This window comes from Pseudorasbora parva, chromosome 3 (genome assembly GCF_024679245.1).
Source record: "Pseudorasbora parva isolate DD20220531a chromosome 3, ASM2467924v1, whole genome shotgun sequence".
Lineage (NCBI taxonomy): Eukaryota > Metazoa > Chordata > Actinopteri > Cypriniformes > Gobionidae > Pseudorasbora > Pseudorasbora parva.
Genome location: NC_090174.1, coordinates 42005303 through 42025166, shown reverse-complemented (window position 1 = coordinate 42025166; position 19864 = coordinate 42005303). Strand labels below are relative to the sequence as shown.

General features: G+C 37.1%; 1 protein-coding gene and 1 long non-coding RNA gene across 3 annotated transcripts in view; one reads left to right on the top strand and one right to left on the bottom strand.

Moving 5' to 3' along the window:
* Positions 1 to 19864, bottom strand: part of LOC137071180 (uncharacterized) — a 157171-nt gene that overhangs the window by 43112 nt on the left and 94195 nt on the right. The gene's annotated exons all lie outside the window — the stretch shown is intronic.
* The window catches only part of zmat4a (zinc finger, matrin-type 4a), a 129913-nt gene that overhangs the window by 64896 nt on the left and 45153 nt on the right, over positions 1 to 19864 (top strand). For both annotated transcript variants that reach the window (XM_067438929.1, XM_067438928.1), the window contains exon 4: positions 4080 to 4236. In XM_067438929.1, the coding sequence (XP_067295030.1) occupies positions 4080 to 4236 (157 nt within the window). The remainder of the gene's footprint in view (positions 1 to 4079; positions 4237 to 19864) is intronic.

The following is a 19864-nucleotide window of genomic DNA, read 5'->3' as shown; positions in this document are numbered from 1 at the left end:
TAAATCACCATCCGAATGTTTTATCACTGATATGGCATGCAAATGTATTTTTACGGATGTCCACATGAGAAATAATTACCGTCCGAATAGGGCTTAAGTGTGTAGTTCCTTTTTTACACAGTATGCAAAAGCAGTATAATAAATTAAGTAAATAATACTGACTTACAGAGGCAAATTATAATAACTAAATTCACATTGGAACTGAGAAAATATAACTTCAAAATGTTTGATTATGGTGAAGGCTCTTTTCAAATGTAAGTGCTATAGGAAGCAGTTTCTTGTGGTTAAATTGACTTATTATGATGTATTAAAAACCACCATGAAAATAAAAGATATACTTTGGACATCAACACTGCAGATCTAGAATGTCTGGTAATGTGTTTTAAGTACACTATCTACATGCGTTTTGAAAATACTCTATACATACTTGGGTATTCTGACCTTATTTCTGTCTTACTCAGATTGTCATGCATACAGTTTTACAAGTCTGTACATCTCTGTGGTTTAGGAAGATGTGTTTCCTGCTCAAACAGAGCAAGGTTTGTGTGTTTGCATGTTTGTGTAAGAATGCCTCCAAGCACAACATAAGCCTGTTTTCACTACACTTGTGTCACACCAGTTTACCCTTCCTATAGTCCAAGGCTCTATGTGGCAATGGAACAAAATTGCTGGAAAATTAATGCAAATAAGCTTCTTGTTTTATTCATAGAGCTGAAAACTGAGCTGTAGGGCAACGATTGTTTTTGATTACTATCAATATAAAGTCTCTCCCTGTAATTACAGTTAACAGCTACAACGCCTGTAAGGAACATCTAACAAGGCCAAAGACTAGCAATGTTCACAGTGGAAGCTTTACAAAATTACATGGAAGAGCAGAGTAGACTATGAGTAGGCATGACAAACCAAAACCAAAGTAAAAAAGCAAACAAGACATCACATCAGATTTTGTGTCTTGATTCTATTCTAGGGATGTCGGAGCCATTCCTGTAGGTTTATGCAAGGTACTAGTTGGGCTATCTGTCAGGAGTGGAGGGCATAAAGTTATAGGGTGTACTCACATTAGGCAATCTGAACCGTGCCCGGGCAGGATTGAACCCCAAAGTCTGGTTCGGTTGACTAGTGTGAGTGTTCCGTCCTGTGCCTGGCCACGGTTCGTTTAGCTGGCTCTGGCCCGCTTGAAAGAGGTGGGTCAGAGCGCAGTTCGGTTGGGCTCGGGCGCAGTACACATGTAGTGTGATCACTATAATTCAAGTATATTTAGGTTTCTAACGGTCCTGGTTCTCACTTTATTGATGAACATGAATTGTAGTTTGCAAGTAAAGCTGCAAAGTTAGCTGCCACCTAATAATCTTCTGATACGTGCAGTGGAGTCAAGTGAAAATCTATTAGATAGTCTTTTAACAAAAGCACTTTTCTTTCTTTTCAGTCTTCTTCAAAAACAAAATGTTGCATCATGAATGACGCAAGCATGCTCCGGACTTGGTACATTAACTCTTTCCCCGCCAAACACAGAATTTTCCGTTATTTGTGAGAAAACCCATCCAGGCTAAAAACTGCATTTTCTGGGTTTCTGTGTTTTCACTATTAGACGCTAGGGGGGCGCTATTACACATCTTCTGAATGAGTACTGAATCTCCTGATCAAAACACACGGAAATAAGACGCAGTAAACAAGCGATCGCATGTAATCATATGCATATGAAAAAAATGTGATCATCAACATTAAACATCATAAAAATCAAAACTGCTTAATGTTAGTGAATGAAATGTGGACCCAGGACAAGCTACAGGCCTAGCATTAGGGGTGTTGATGGACTCGATCTACTCCATCTGTGATTGATCCTCGCTCTGAATCTGATCTGAAAACAGTCTTGACAAAAACGTGATTTTCTCAGCTTTTTGTTCAAAATGTAGCTTTTATTATGAAACTTACACATATTCAAGTGTTGATAAAAAAGAAATACAATTCTTTTTGTTTAAAAGAAGAGGGTCAGCTCTTTCTTTTTATATATATTGCATACTCAGATATTCATAAAACTAAATATTCTATGGGCTATTAAATTTAGCTGAAAATGGTCAAAAACCCTGGCGGTGACTGGCAACATTTAAAAAAAAAATCTTGGCGGGTAAAGAGTTAAGTGCAATGTGAGTGCAGACCAGCAGGGGAGTGGGAAGAGGGGAACAATCAAGCTTAGGCACGGTATAAGGCAACCGTGCCTAGTGTGAGTACATCCTTAGATTGTGAAGTGATTTATTGGTAGAATTTATTGGTAGCATATCAAGTTATCAACTGATAATATAAAGGGTATATATAATTAAGATTTTTTTGATAGCCTCATACTCACCACGGCTGCATTTATTTAATCAGAAATACAAAGAAACAGTAATATTGTAAAAAAAAATAACTTGAATATATTTTAAAACAATGTATCCATGTGATGGCAAAGCTGAATTTTCAGCATCCATTACTCCAATCTTCAGTGTCACATGATCCTTCAGAAATCATTCTGATTTGGTGCTCAATCAATAATGATGTTCTTGCTGCTTGATATTTATGTGGAACCTGTGATGCTTTTATTCAGGATTTCTGATCAATAAAATGTTCAAAAGAACAGCATTTATTTAAAATATAAATCTTTTGTTACATTATAAATGTCTTTACTGTCACTTTTACACTATTTAATGTAATTAAAATGCTTAATAATATAAATAATCAAATGTAACGATTACATCAACCTATATGAATGCGACGTCTATCACAGCATAAATATATGAGCTCCTTCAGCACTATCAGCAGCTGTTACATTTCTCTGGAGCTAATTACCATCCCAGCTCCACCTCTCGTCTGGTCAGGATTTGGTATTCTGATTCTGAATAAGACATAATTCCTGAATGATGTCGTACATTTTAATATTGACATTAATGATATCTGCAATACACTTATGTTGGTTATGTTCTGTTTACCCTAGGTATATCTATAGGTTGCATGGATGCACAAAGAGTTCTTGCCCAGAACAGAAACATACCACCAATACAAACTATATGCTAATTGTCAATCCTCTTTGATAGTGGGCCTGGCAGAAATATTATTATTATTATTATTATTATTATTATTATTATTATTATTATTATCATTGTAAAACCTACTTACCTCAAAATTTTAAACTGTTGTGTATCAATTAAATTGAATCAAAGCAGAATTTTCAGAAGTCATTACTCAAGTCTTTTGTGATCATTGTGTGCTGATTTGGTAGGGTGACCAAACGTCCTGTTTTTCAAGGACATGTCCTGTTTTCAAGTCCTATAATGGCCATCCTGGCTGCTTTTTTATAGTGATGAAAATGTCCTGGTTTTCATCATTTTTCATTGGGCCATTAAATTGACTGGCACTAGGGCAATCTACATTCTTATTGCCGGGCCGAAGGTCCTGGTTTACGGTAATAAAAATATGGTTACCCTAGATTTGGTGGTCAAGAATAAATTAATCTGTTAATTGCAATCTTTAACCAATCTCAAAATGACTATCATTTTTTTAATACTGTACATTATGATGTTGGGATGCCAGGTGTTTATTTTATTTGTTTTGTAGAGGTTTAATATCTACTATTCAGCAGTTGCTGGCTTTTTGGTATAGTCCAGAAACCATGCATCCCTAAAAGTGAATTATATTGGGTCTATATACTGATGAATGTACCGCTGAGAAGATGAACTCAGTCTTGAAATGGCTTCATAGATTTCACATCTTCTATTTGGTATAAAATGTGTAATAGATCTTCCTGCATGCAGTGGGTGAGGTCTTCACGTTCTGCCTGTGATGGTTCAATCAAACTGGCCCCATTACTGTAAAATCACTGCAATTTGCATCCCACCAGGAACTACACAAGCAATCCCAAAGTAGCCGAGACATTTGCTCCCCTCCTGCTTATATTTTTCAAACTGTTATTTTGCAGCACATTTACCCTCAAGTGTTGCTGGGGGGTTTGACCTCATGAGAAATGTTGTACTGAGCTCTTGATTTCCTCTTTCAACCCCATGCCCTTGCTCTTTCTGACCTTCATAAATGTGTCTGATATGTTGCAGGGCAGTGAGGAGGGAGATGTGGATAAGAACAAGTGCTGTACGCTGTGTAACATGTCCTTTACTTCCGCTGTGGTAGCGCAGTCTCATTACCAAGGCAAAATCCATGCTAAAAGGCTCAAACTTCTGCTCGGCGAACAGCCTGCCATTACAGCCAAAGGTAAGTGTAGCACACTCACACAGCAATGAAAAATGATCTGGGAGGGTGCTTGTATTTCAGGAGATGAGTCGGAGAAGACTGCGTGTGGCTAGAGGATCAGGGCAGGCGTTTGAAAGAGCCCAGCACTGTACGTCAGTGCTCACCGCCTACTTGCCTAGGGTAATTGACCTAAAAATAAGGAGGAAGAGTATCTGTGTCTGTTTGAGGCTTTATAAAAGGAGCTTTACGGAAGCAGCCAACTGAAAGCAGTGTGTTTGAGAACACTGTCGTCACACTGTCTGCATAGTTGTGTTTATGTCTGTGTTCGTTCTTGCATTATGCTTCTATCATGCAGCGCTTTGCTGTTCATGTTAGGTTTCTGACCTGTTTACAGCACAATAGCGTTGTGAGATTGTGCTGAGAATGAGCAGGAAACACTCGGGGATCAGTGGGCTCTCAGAAATCATCTGCCTGTAGGAGGACACGCAAAGGAAATGCAGTACAGTAGAGAGGCTCCGCTTCGCGTGTCATTTCGATTTCAGCCAATGGGGGGGGGGGGGGGGGGGAGAGAGAGAGAGAGAGAGAGAGAGAGAGAGAGAGAGAGAGAGAGAGAGAGAGAGAGAGAGAGAGAGTCTCTATGCTCTCAGTTCTGTTCAGCATCCATTACTTACCAGCTTTCCTACTGGCTGTGCCTCCAAATGCCCAGTGTGTTTATTAATTACACTCTTCAGTGGACAGCTGCGCCACATATGGCATAGTTAGGAGGCCCACCACATCACATCCAGTGTTTAGGATCAATTACACAATTCTAACGCTTGAGATGGAGCCACAGTCTGTCCACTTTGTGTATCAAACTGATGTAATCTAATGGGCATACAAGGCATACTGGTGGATAAAAAAAAACAAAAAATGGTGTTCTCTGGGATTCTTGATTATGATTGGTCAATGTTGTTGTCCATAGCAACACAACATAACTGACCACTCATCTGGGAACTCTTGGCTCTGAATAAAAACTGACAGGTTGATCAGGACCCATGGGCTCTCAGACCTTTCAGGCCCATTTTATTGGCTATGCAGTGAGTGTAATTATTACCATTATTTAGGGATATTTTTATTATGAAATTATTATAATTATAATAAAATACACATACACACAATCTAATAATTGTTATAATAAATATTATAATTACATATATTAATATTATATAAATGTATAATAATATTTATAAATAATTTGCATTTTATTCCAAATAAACCCATTGTCCTGATCAGCCCTGCATGAGATCATTTTGCAACAATGACAGACTGATTGCATATTTATCCATTATTTATCAACCCTAATGGTGCATAATGCCATGTTAATTTAAAATTCAGAGGCTCAGTTTTGACACAGTCTGATTTTGAATGCAAGGCTATGTAGCATATCTGGCTTAAAATGAATGGCCCCTGTAGCCTTGTTTTTTTCTTAGCTCTCTCTCTCTCTGCTTGTTCCTCCCATGTTTCCTGTCACTGACTGATGCCATCATTAGCTGTGCCATCTGCGTCTGATGGCTAGAGACAGACGAAGCTTGTGTCCCACTCTGAGGGGATTGAGACAGACCATCAATCCCTCTGACATGTGGCATACTGAGACAGACTAGCTCAGGCCCAGCTTAACTGAGCAGAGAGGACTTCCCTTTAAACTCAGTAAGCTTTTCAGTGCCCTGACAATCTGGGGACAAACTGTAAACATGCTGCAGTGTCGGCTCAAAATACGGTCACAGCAACCAAAAACTGCTAATGTCAAAGTGCTTTTTGGGAAGTGTTTTGGGAGAAAGACATTAAGTAGGTGATGCTTGAATGTGTTGTTTGTTGTTGATATTTAGATTGGAAAGGTTGACGAAACTTCCTGGTCAATGGCAAGCGATTATGGAAAAATATTAGCTCAAAGTACAAGTGTGAGATTTTTAGAAATGTAATCTCTGTATTTATTTATGCTGTTTTAATGAAAAATGTTTATTAAGTATTAACTTTGACTAAACACAAATTAAATTTGTATTATTAATTTTAAATTAACTAACATTTCCTATTTTTTTTTTGTTTTTATAAAAAGCCAAAGTATGCCAAAAAACTTATAACCACCCACAAAAAAAGTTAACATTTTTTAGAAGAAAATAAATAAACCATGCACAGCATAGTGTATTCATGTCTTTATTTGTGTCAATTACCTTTTAATTATGTATTTTCAATATATTGTTATGTGGAAAAAAATGTGGACAGAATTAATTAATGGGTAATGAAATTAATTTGAATGTCCTCATGAAATCACACATTAAAGGTCTTAGGGTGAACAATGAACCCGTGCAAGTTAATAAACAGCATTTTTTTTTTTTTTTGTGGTAATCTTTAATCAAATTTGAAAAGTAACTTCCAGTCTGGAAACGGCGTTCCTTCTCAGATGACGGCAGTTTGACGGCTTAGGTTTGAAAATGTGTAACCAATCCCCTCCAGCCGTTAGTCTGCTATGAGCGAGAGATGGAGAGGAGGAGCGCTGAAGTCAAACCCTGCCCTCTATTCAATATTCCGTTTCACTTGGAAATACATCAGAACACTGAATAAAACTTCCGGTTCACTGGGACTTTAAAGGTCCCGTTCTTCGCGATTCCATCTTTCAAACTTTAGTGAGTGTGTAATGTTGTTGTTAGAGCATAAATAATACCTTTAAAAATATAAAGCTCAAAGTTCAATGCCAAGCGAGATATTCTATTTAACAGAAGTTCCCTTTCAAAGCCTACAGTGAACGGCTGGTTTGGACTACAGCAGGAAGTGCAGGGATGTAATGACGTCACTAGAACCGTTTGTTGACTAACCCTCCGCCCACAAGAACACGCAGAATAGGGGGCATGGTCTTGTTGCTCTCCCACGTGGAGAAGAGCGCGCATTCAGCGCTTTCATCTCCCAGTTATGGTAAGAGGCGGGACCTTTCCGGGCAAAGTGCGCTAAGCTGCTGTCCAATCACAACACGGGAAGCGCTGGCCCAATCAGAACTCGTTACGTATTTCTGAAGGAGGGACTTCATAGAACAAGGAATTCATGAGGCTGTTTTTAGGACAGAGGAAACAGCGCTGTACAGATAAGTAAATTGTGTGAAAAATACTGTTTTTTTACACGCGAAACATGAACTCATGTTATATTGCACACTGTAAACATAATCAAAGCTTCGAAAACATGCGAAGAACGGGACCTTTAAGAAGTAAACATGTATTGTGCGATGGGTTTGGATCTTAGTGGCTCTACCACAGTGTGTGAAATAAAACCAGGTCGTTCAGACAACCCTGATTGATTTCTGCATAACTAAAAGTGACGAGGCTGAGTGAAGCCAAGCTCATCTCCTGGGAAACACTGTTGTTTCAGTCAGATATCAGCCAATAACACAAAGCATTCTGCCTCTTCTGTATTCATTAAGACAAATGAGAAACCACTGGAAGGCCACATGTATTATTGACCTACATGCACATCTGTCTTGATACATGGTATTTGAGGCTACTGCATCAATCTTATCAAGTTACTCAGCAGGGTGCTTTGCAATCAGTTCTGTTTGTCTGTGCTTCCTGTTAAGGAATGTTTTTTCCTCTTGTAAATATCGGAAATTCTATTTTGTTTGTGCATATGTGTGTCTCGATATACAGCAGTTTATTGTGCAGGCTACATAACTATAATATATACCATTATTTACAATTTCCTTTTAAGACTTCCAGTGTATTGAACTGTATTGAACTATATATATATATATATATATATATATATATATATATATATATATATATATATATATATATATATATATATATATATATATATAATTTATTTATTTTTTAATTAAGACATTTTAATGCTGTAAAATATCCTAAATATGTGGTCAAAACTCCCTCCTTATAAAATGGAGGGAAAATGGTGAGATTCTGCAGCAAAAAAAATTTGTACAGAAACTCCAGTAAGGAGGAAAGCGGATAACTGCAAGGATTTAAAAAGATTAAAAAAAGAAAAGGAAAAAAAGCTTTTGATCCTGTTCTGGTTGATCTAGAAATGGAATCTCTCAAGCTGTATACCTTCACTGCATTACGATAAGACTGCATGGGAAATGCTTACATTCGGTGGTTTATGCCATTTTCTGCACGCAATAACTATTTACAAGGCTGTTCGACAGGTGTTTATTTGGATGAAAAATAACATGCATTTAGTTTTTTTTTTTTAAACTAAATTTAGGAAAATTGTGCTTTACTGTATGTACAGTAGAATGTTTATGTTTTGATGGTATACAATAGCCTGGTAAAAAAACAGACCATTCTCAGTAGTAACTGAGTTATGGTCTGTCAAAGCTTCATAGAAAAATCATTTCCAAAGAGGCGTCACTCATGTTTCAGATGTGTTAGAACATTTTCAGACTTGAGCATAGTTACGCTAGTTATTTATTTACAATTTTTACATGACTAACAGATCTAGTGTGAGGAAAAGCACAGAAAGGCCAGATCCAGAGCTGCTGTGTGGTCTTAGCACATGATCACACTCCCAATCCTCCTCCTCAAAGTAGCCGGTGTAATCCACATCTGGTAGCCGAGCATTGTTCTTGACTCGGGTTTTACCGGAAAGGAAAAGTTTAAATCGCTTAAAACAGATGCGATAGCTAATTCGAGTAATGTTCCACGGTGGCATCCAACATTATAATGTACAAAATCTGCTTCACCGTTGCTGTGCTGTCGTCATCCTGTAAAGCCCGCCCCAACATTTCTGATTGGTGCTGCGATTTCGACGGATTAGAAATGGGCTTGAAAGGGCTCTTTGCCAGACTACTTGCAGAGCTAATCTAAATTTGCTGGAAGTTGTCTGGGTTTTCCTGGGCTAAGTAGACAATGCATCATAAATACATGCATTTTTAAATTTTGCAGATGGTAATTTTTCAGGATAAAACTACATAGCTCTAATCTTTGTGAATACAGCATTCTAGTTTGCTAACATTCACAAAATATGGGGTGTCGAAATTAATTGTTTCTTTGAATCGTGGTGCAGATGAGGACGATTCAGTATCGGTTCAGTAATAGACCATAACCGGTTATAATGTTCTGATTCTTTTTTGTGACATATGAGGACACGTGTATAATGACATAGGTATGACACAGTTATTACAAGGAGAGGATGACTTATGAGGACATTGGCCATGTCCCCACTTTTCAAAATGCTTATAAATTATACAGGATGAGTTTTTTTTTAGAAAGTAAAAATGCAAAATGTTTCATGTGATGGGTAGGTTTAGGGGCAGGGGCAATGTAAGGGGATAGAAAATACGGTTTGTACAGTATAATAATATGTCACAAAAACAAACGTGTGTGTGTGTGTGTGTGTGTGTGTGTGTGTGTGTGTGTGTGTGTGTGTCTCTCAGTCCAGTGTGTACTACAAAGTCAGATCAGTCTCACCGGCAAGGATGAGAAACCCGGGAGCAGTATGTGTGTTTGTCCAGCTGTTTAAACGGCATCTAGAACGAGCAATTCCCCACTCAAAGAAAAGGGATAACTCCACAGAAGATCGGAAGTAACGCTCCGAAAAATAGCCAGCAAAAATCCTTGTAATCCACACACGTTCGTGTCCGTGTCGGAAATGAATGAGCGCGCTCTCGATCGGTAGTTTGCCGGGCCTATATATTTAAAACACCCTCTCAGTTCCTGTTTGGGTGACGTGACACAGTCTCGCCCAAAACATCTCGCGAGAAGGGAGATAAGGCACTATGATGATTAGGTCATATGATTAGGTGAGAAATACAGAACACAGGAGAAAGCAATACAACCAATGACCAACTAATCACTCTTATTGTTGATCCACAAATATGCTTCTCCTTATGTGGCCACGCTACAATTTGTTGCATAACAAACTGTGCTTTGACTTGGTAGCATAGAATGGCAGAGGGAGGCAAGATGCTAGTGAGAGTATCAAAAATGCTACATCTACCTTAAAAGCTGACATCTATGCACATTTCAGCTTTAAAGGGTTAGTTCACACAAAATTAAAATGTGATGTTTATCTGCTTACCCCCAGTGCATTCAACATGTAGGTGTCTTTGTTTCTTCACAAATGAAGATCGTTTTAACTCCAAACGTTGCTGTGTGCCAGTCATATAATGCATGTGAATGGGTAACAATTCTATGAGAGCAAAAAAAAACATGCTTAGACAACATGCACAAAGAGGCCTGTGGCTCATGACGACACATTGATATCTTAAGACACAAAACAATCCTTTTGTATGAGAAATCAAGCCGTATTCATATATATATATATATTTTTTTTATCTCAAATACAACGCTATATCCAACAGCCTGGAATGCGCTTCACTTCTGGTAAGGTCAATATACACTCTGCCGTCGTGTACGAGATTCATTTCTGCCGTTGGCGTAGGCTATGCCAAATCGTGTATACCGGAAGTGATGTCTTTACACATACACAACGAATTTACGACTTGTTCATGTGGACACTCCAAGTCAGAAACTTGGGATATAACTTACAAATGTAAAATAATTCATGAAGCATGTAAAGGCAGCATAAACCTCATATCTAGGCCTGTATGGAATTTACACCTAGTAAAGTTTGACAAAGCATCATTCACATAGTTGTACACACATTCCTTGCATGTTCATTTATTAAATATATAAAATATTTTGAATGTTTTCCCCTGCAACTAAATGTGATAAGTGTGCAGACGTGTGGGTGTACTCAGAACTAGCGACACGCAACAATTTTCGCCAAGAAATCAACAGAACATGCTTGGATGAATGATCTCTTAGAATGTCCCTCTCCATCTTTATGTCACCGAAATCCTGCAGCTGTCTTTGTCCCTGCAGTAAATCTCCTGATAGATGACTCTTCCCTTATTGCCTAAACTGTCACCTGGAATTACCTGAAGTTTCTCTGTTATTTCCTCTCACAGAATCTCATTAATGTTTCAAATCTCCTGCCTGCTGGTGTCAGAGTATTGTTTGTTATAAAGAAGACAGAAAACGCATTGCTGGTGAATCTTTTTACTGCTGCAGTGGCCATGAAATGAATTTTTGGAGTGTAAGAAACTTGAAATGATTTCAATCACTGCATTATGAACATTTTTTTCTTTAGCACAAAGGTTTTCACTCTTCTCGACCTGCTATCCCCTCCTCTGTCCCTAAATACATACATACATATATACATATACACTCTAAAAACTAATACTATGATTTACTCAATTTTTTTGGTGAAACATTTTTACACTAAAAAAAATGAGTAAATTTTAAAGCAGTGGAATCAATTATAGACACCATAAGAACTGAGTAAATGTAAGTAAAAAAATTAAGTAGATCTGAGTAACTGCATTTGTTACATTAACAAATTCAATTGAGTAGAAAAAATTGGGTAAAAAGCATTTTAAAAAACAATATTTATGACTAATATGAACTGTTTTTATTTATGAGTATTACTAACTTGTATAGTATAACTTTAATTTCCTCTAAACCTTTGTAAAATACTCCACAGTCCACACAAACACACTTATACATGACATGGCCTTTATTGTCGACGAGTACAGCAATAACGTTACAGCATATATTACTGTTTTGACATGTAAAGAATAACAGTTATTTTACAACATTTAAACTCATGTAACAAACATTTTAGAAGTAAAAATTAAACATTTAAAAGTAATTCAAGTGTAATCAACCGGTCTGTTATCCCATTTCCACCGTATCAGCGCTGTTTCTCGAGCCTGAGATGGACTAACGTTAGCGGTCTGCGGGTGGACTTTGAACTTGAGACCGCTGTCCTGCGTTTCATTTGTAGCTGAAAGATGCTGCGAGGCGCCAGACTCCATAACCTGACAATAAACAAAAAGTGCCCAGTTTTATAAGATTTTATCGTCCAAATTCATTATATTCATTATCTTTACGAATAAAGTTGTGTGTTTTGAGCCACACAGCAGGCGTTTCAAAGACCAACGCCACACGTTAACTTAAGGTGACACACAGTGTCCCTGTATGTTGTTTTGAATTAAATAAAATGCCTTTTAGCACAGTAATGATTATATAGATTTAAAAAAAAAACATACAAACCTGAATTTCAGAGGAAATGCCCCAATTCTGCGACGCTGAGAAGAAGAAACTGCTCTGGTGACTGAGGAGAATTCAAATATCCGCACTCACTCAACCGTCGAGCTGTCGTCACGTCAGAGGGTGGGGGAGGGGCGCATTGTTTTAATCGAGTAAATTTACTCAATTTCCTCAGTGTGTGTTAAATATTAATAATCTTGATTTTAATTAAGTAATATTTGTGGTTCTTGAAACAGATCGGTTTAATTCTCCATTCTCAAATATTTTGAAATAAATTTCGCAAATGTATTAAGTATATTTAAAATAAAGAATTGGTTATTTGAATACTAAATTATTTTAGTGAAAAAAACTTAAATATAACTATACATTTTAGACAAAATTAACTGTTGGATTTTTAGTCAATTATTTTGGTATGTTTAACTAAAACCATCAAGTAAATGATATTGAGAGATTTTATTAAGTTAATAAAGTTAATTATTACTGTGATATTTACTAAGCCACTGAATAATTTTTTAGAGTGTACATATATATATACATATATACACACACACACACACAGTGGGTACGGAAAGTATTCAGACCCCCTTAAAGGTGCACTATGTAGTATTTTTGCAGTAAAATATCCAAAAAGCACTAGGCCAGTGTTATATATTTTGTTCAGTTGAGTACTTACAATATCCCAAATGTTTCCAACTATTTGTAAATTGTGAGAAAATTGCTATTTTAACTAAGGACCAGGACATTTCAGCACAGTGTTTGAGCAAGTTGCCTGTCAATCGCGTCATATCTGCGTTACCCTCGGTTTTATTCTGCAGAAGCGCTTTTCTCTTAGCAGTGTGAACATGTCACAGCAGCGCCGAGCAAACGCACAGAGTAACGTCATAACAATTTTAAACACACTTAAATATATCTAATATGATAAACAGAGCTGCTGGCTTTACCTTATAGTCATGACCGGAAAAAGCGGAAGTGCGCGCGCCCAGCGACTGTGTCCCGTCCCTTCATAATAAAAGTCCCGGTACTCGCGAGCCGTGTGCTTGTATAACAATCACTCCAGCGGCCGTGATCAGCTCCACAACACTCGGTCCTGCTCTGTTTTACACTACTGTAACGTTAATAACCGCATCCATGAACATGATTTCTGCCCGAGTCCTATTTTTCACCGGCTGTGAGGTGATGACCACATTTCCCAAGATACTGCACTCACACTTGGCGTCATCAAACTACGCCTTTGTTTTGAATAGGCGCCCTCCAGTGGACGGAAAGTTGCATAGTGCACCTTTAAATTTTTCACTCTGTTATATCACAGCCATTTGGTAAAATAATTTAAGTTCTTTTTTTCTCATTAATTTACACACATTACCCCATATTAACAGAAAAACACAGAAATGTTGACATTTTTGCAGATTTATTAAAAAAGAACAACTGAAATATCACATGGTCCCAAGTATTCAGACCCTTTGCTCAGTATTTAGTAGAAGCACGCTTTTGATCTAATACAGCCATGAGTCGTTTTGGGAAAGATGCAACAAGTTTTTCAGACCTGGATTTGGAGATCCTCTGCCATTCCTCCTTGCAGATCTTCTCCAGTTCTGTCAGGTTGGATGGTAAATGTTGGTGGACAGCCATTTTCAGGTCTCTCTAGAGGTCCTCAGTTTGGTTCATTGTCTTGGAAGGTGAACCTTCGGCCCAGTCTGATGTCTTGAGCACTCTGAGGTTTTCGTTCAGGATATTAGTAGTCCTGTCTCTGCAGATTAAAAAAAACACCCCCACAGCATGATGCTGCCACCACCATGCTTCACTGTTGGGACTTTATTGGACAGGTGATATTTTTCTCCACACATATCGCTTAGAATTATGGACAAAAAGTTCTATCTTGGTTTCATCAGACCAGAGAATCTAATTTCTCTCCATCAAACTTTCATTCGTCTTGCACTGAGGAGAGGCTTCTGTCGGGCCATTCTGCCATAAAGCCCAGACTGGTGGATGGCTGCAGTGATAGTTGACTTTCTACAACTTTCTCCCATCTCCTGACTGAATCTCTAGAGCTCAGCCACAGTGATCTTTGGGTTCTTCTTTACCTCTCTCACCAAGGCTCTTCTCCTCTGATAGCTCAGTTTGGCCGTATGACCAGCTCTAGAAAGGGTTCTGGTCTACCCAAACGTCTTCCATTTAAGTATTATGGAGGCTCCTGTGCTCTTAGGAAACTCTTGCAACAGTATGTTTTTTGTAACCTTGGCCAGATCTGTGCCTTGCCACAATTCTGTCTGTGAGCTCTTCGGGCAGTTCCTTTGACCTCATGATTCTCATTTGCTCTGACATGCACTGTGAGCTGTAAGGTCTTATATAGACAAGTGTGTGGCTTTCCTAATCAAGTCTAATCAGTATAACAATCACAGCTGGGCTCACATGAAGGTGTAGAACCATCTCAAGGATGACCAGAAGAAATAGACAGCACCTGAGTTAAATATATGAGTGTCACAGCAAATGGTCTGAATACTTAGGACCATGTGATTTTTTTTCTTTTTTAATAAATCTGCAAATATTATATATATATATATATATATATATATATATATATATATATATATATATATATATATATATATATATATATATATATATATATATATATATATATATATATATATATATATATATATATCTCCATCCTTGTCCAGGGAGCCTTCTAAGTGATTTTAAAGTGCTTTTATGCTGCAGCAGGCAAAAGGCAGCAAATAAATAGAAGGATGGCGATTTACCCACCTTTTGGGGATCAGACATGCTCATCGCTCCTCCCTGAGCTTGGCAATAACAGGCACAGTTGGGGAGTGAACAGTAAGGTTCTAATGATACACTAAAATAATGTATAAGAGCTAGTTTCATGCCAAAAAGAGAACGAGGAGGCCACCTGTAGTGACCAAGAGAACATTAAGTAAAACTGAGCTAGCGGTAATGAATGACTTTAGATTCCCAGGCCTGTGGAACAAAATTTAATTTAGGCAATACAGAAGGACTGTTAAGGCAGAAGTCTGGTTGCAGTAATTACATTGGGCGAAACACTGCCGCCTGCTTTAGGAGACTAGTGATGGTGAGTGATGGTGTTATCGGGGCATTCCCTGGAAATATATTAAAATTATCCTTTGTCACTTTTGTAGGGGCTCACTGTTTCTTCTAATATATTAAAATATACCCAGTGAATCGCTGCCTGTGTGATATTTCCAGACAGACTTTACATCACCAGCTTCAACTTATGAACAGTAGTATAGTGTATATATGTGCAACTTTTTTATTTTTATGTTTTATTAATACTTTTATTCAGCAAGGATGCATTTAATTGATCAAAAGTGATGGTAAAGACTTCCAATAAATGCTGTTCTTCTGAACTTTCTATTCGTCAAAGACTTCTGAAAAATAATGCACCATAGTTTCCACAAAAATATTAAGCAGCACAACTATTTTCAACATTAATAAGAATTTGAAAAGTTTCTTGATCACCAAATAAGCATATTAGCATGATTTCTAAAGTATCATGTGACAAAGAAGACCAGAATTTGCCATCACAGGAATACAATTTAACATTTTAAATTGTAATATTTCACACTTAATAACTGTCACACAAACATACTGGCTATCCTTTGCTCGAATGACATGCAAGCAAAGTTTTATAACGAGGATCTGTGCAGAATATGGCATTTTGAGTACACGCATTAAAACAATGAATCAAGACATGCAGCTCTACATAATCTATTCCACACACAAAACGCACTGACAGTGACACTAACCACACTATTAAGGGAAGGAACTATAAGTTGTCACCACGAGACGCTTGACTCAAAGGAAACAATGAACGCAACAAGTGCAAGACTGCATGTAATTTAGTAAATAATGTCAAAATGCTTGCTGACATTGTATAAAAAAAACATGCTAGAGAAACATCTGTGGTGAAATAAAACAGGGTTATCTTGTACAGGAATGGTATTGTGTTCGTTTCCTGGAAACTTGAAACTGTCCTGTTTTTTCCTTTTGATGGATGTCATTCTGTAAACCCCTGAGCTTTTAAATCAATACTCCAATGTTTCAGTGCTGGATTCTGCTAATATCCATAGTGTTATAGTGCAAGAGTCTGTCAGATACTCCAATAACTTCAGCCAGGGCTTAAGGGAGTGTTACACATTATGTGCATTAATTTCCTGTCACTTTTATTAAATTTGTATTTTCCAGTTGCACTTTTAATGTTTTGTTTGTCAAGGCAACCTTTGTTCTTCATAAACATCTTACCCTTGCCACAGATACAAATGTTTATCTAAATATCCTATAGGAAAAAGTGCAAATACTGTTCAGACAGGACTAGTTAATTTAATGACTTTATTGCAAATCATTGTTTTTTTGTTGTTGAAAGTGTCATGATAAGCCCTGCAACATTTCTTGACAGTGAATCACAGTCAGTTAAAAATAAAGTAGATTTATTGAAATGAAGTTTCTTGCTCATGTACTGTCACCCTCTCTTGTGGCAGCTCATTTATCTTCATAAAATTTTCATCTCATAAAGCAGTTTAATTTACAGTATCAAATTTCATTTTTGCAGCAGTGGTTGTTAATTGCCTAAATTAAATTTTGTGACCCAACAAAAGCGTGCATTATGCTTTTATCAACCCAGCTCGAGAGAAAGTAAAAAGAGTGAAAAGCAGACTTATGCACACATTTTGGCAGGGTATACATTTCCTGGCACAACAAAAGTACTGTTCAACATGTCTCTTGTTCGTGGTTGTCCCAGTTTTTACAAATATATCAATGCTTTGTAGAAAGCTCATGTGGAGCCTCAATAGGCCATAGCTTTCACAGTGACTACTATTGTAGTTTATATATCAAATCATATATAAAGTTGCAAATAGGCCTGAAGAACAGAGCTTGATATACTCCACCATAATTCATAACATAAAGAGTTAGTTCACCCAAAAATAAAATGATGTCATTAATGAACCACCCGTAAGACCTCCGTTCATCTTCAGAACACAGTTAAAACATCATCAAAGTAGTCCATATGTGACATCAGTTGGTTAAGTAGAATCTCTTGAAGCATCGAAAATACATTTTGGTCCAAAAATAACAAAAACTACAACTTTATTCAGCACTGTCTTCTCTTCCTTGTTTGTGTTCAATCCTCAAATAAAGATTCAAATGGTTATGAATCATCGTATTGATTCATGATTCGGATCGCCAGTCACATGATTTCAGCAGTTTGACATGCATTCCCGAATCATGAATCAATACACTGATTCATAACCGTTTGAATCTTTATTTGAGGACTGAACACAAACGCGGAAGAATTCTGAATAAAGTTGTAGTTTTTGTTATTTTTGGACCAAAATGTATTTTCAATGCTTCAAGAGATTTTAATTAACTAAGTGATGTCACATATGGACTACTTTGATGATGTTTTTATTACCTTTCTGGACATGGACATACGCTCTCAGACTATATATAAAATATATTAAACTGTGTTCTGAAGATAAACGGGTGTGGAACGACATTAGGGTCATTAATTAATTAATTTCATTTTTGGGTGAACTAACCCTTTAACTAGTGTAAGTCACTGTCACCCCTCAGTGACACCTATGAACACTGACAAACTCAGACACAAAGCAGCCTATTCTCTCTAATTGTCTCCTCTGCCAAATAATAGGATGTGATGTCGATGGTGAACTGAGCTTTTGTAAACATTGTCTATGCCAGAGTGGACAGCCACTGAGGTGTTAAAACTGATTGTTTTGTGTTTATGGCACGATCCATGCACAGGAATGCATAAAAGCATACAGTTAAATAAGCTTGGATTTTTTGTGGTGTGGGTCAGGCTGAGGACTGTCGGAAACAATCCAAAGCTTCACCTTCCTGTTAAAGTCAATGACAACAACTTGTTTGTTGTGTTCAGCAGAATACACATCTAAACAGAAGGATAGATAAAATCTCAGTAATTGTGTTGTTGCTGTCAAGATCAGAAATAACTTTTGATTCTAGTAGTTTCCAACTAGTCAAGACGAATAACAAGAATAACACGCACACTTTGTTTGTTTCATTGGGTTACCCAAGCAGTAAAATGTACTTGCATTGCTGGGAATAATTCATGTGAGTTTCTCTTTTGCTTTCTGGGCATGTACTTGTGTAGACAGAGTTCCAAAAATCCTCAAGCTATCTGCTTTACAACCAGGGTCCAAAATTACATACTTCGAGTGCCAAATGAGTGTAAGACTTGGCTTTGGCAAGCAAATAAAACAAAGTTCAATGCCAGCTGGTGGGTAATTTTATATCAAATGGCAACATTACATGTTTAAGACTGATAGTCTGCCCCTCGTGATGTGAGTGATGTGAGTCATTCAAAACAAAGCAGCGCAAACAGTAAAACATACTCATACCCCCACTTCTTTTAGGAACATTTATTTCTCTAGGATGCCTGAAGGCAGTTTTTCTCCAGAAGCCTTTTGCGTAAAATGTGTAGAATATTCTTCACGCTAAGCCTCTAAAACAACAAAAGAGACAAACATCAACAACAAAAAAATTTGGCATATGCAGTTCACTGAGCGATGGAGACAGTAAATGTTGCAATGACATCCTGTGATGTTTGTTGAAAATATGAATAGAAAAATAGCTAATAAAATTAAATAACATTTACACTCAAAAGTTTGGGGTTATTTTATTTTATATGATTTTGAAAGAAATCTAATGCTCAACTTGTCTGGCTATCCCCAGACCAAGCCTTTTAATATTGAACATTTGTCTGGGGAGTCTGCTATGTTATTTACTGTATGCAAATGGATAGTTCTTCAACGAATAAGACCACAAGAGGCGTGATCAACGAGCATAATTCAAATGATCGTGATCAACGTGCATTGATCCATCCCTTATCTATCCGCCATTGTGTGAAACCTGCCAATAGTGTGCCAGGTGGATAAGCCAGTCTGTGACTGGTTCCTGCAAATTTGTAACAGAAGCAGGATAATGAATGTACATGTTTCCAGACTGAGATACAGAGCGAAACAAAACGCCGGCAGATCAGGCTGGATTACCCAATCTAATGCCCACCAAGACTGTTTATTTAATCAAAAGTACAGTTAAATCAGAGGGTTTTATTGTAAAATATCATTACAATTTATATAAACATAATACATATTATTTATAATTATTTATAACAGACTTCTCATTCCGATGAATCTCAAAGCGCAAAAATGTAAAACTGTTTATATTTATTTAAAAGTTATAATTTATTCCTGGGATGACAAAGCTGAACTTTATGAATTTTTATCCTTCAGAAATTCTAATATGCTGATTTTCTGCTCAATAAACATCTATCATCATCTATCATCATTGTTGTAAAATTATACACAAAATTAAGTTTCATGGCCAACAAATATTAATAATAGTAATTTCTCTCAATTTGTCCAACATGATACTTGACCCTAATGGACAGAAAGTGTGACGAAAATATGGAGAAAAAAAGTTGTTTTCTTCTGTGACTTGGCTAGCAATACACAGAATTAAAAAAATTTGTCCTTGGT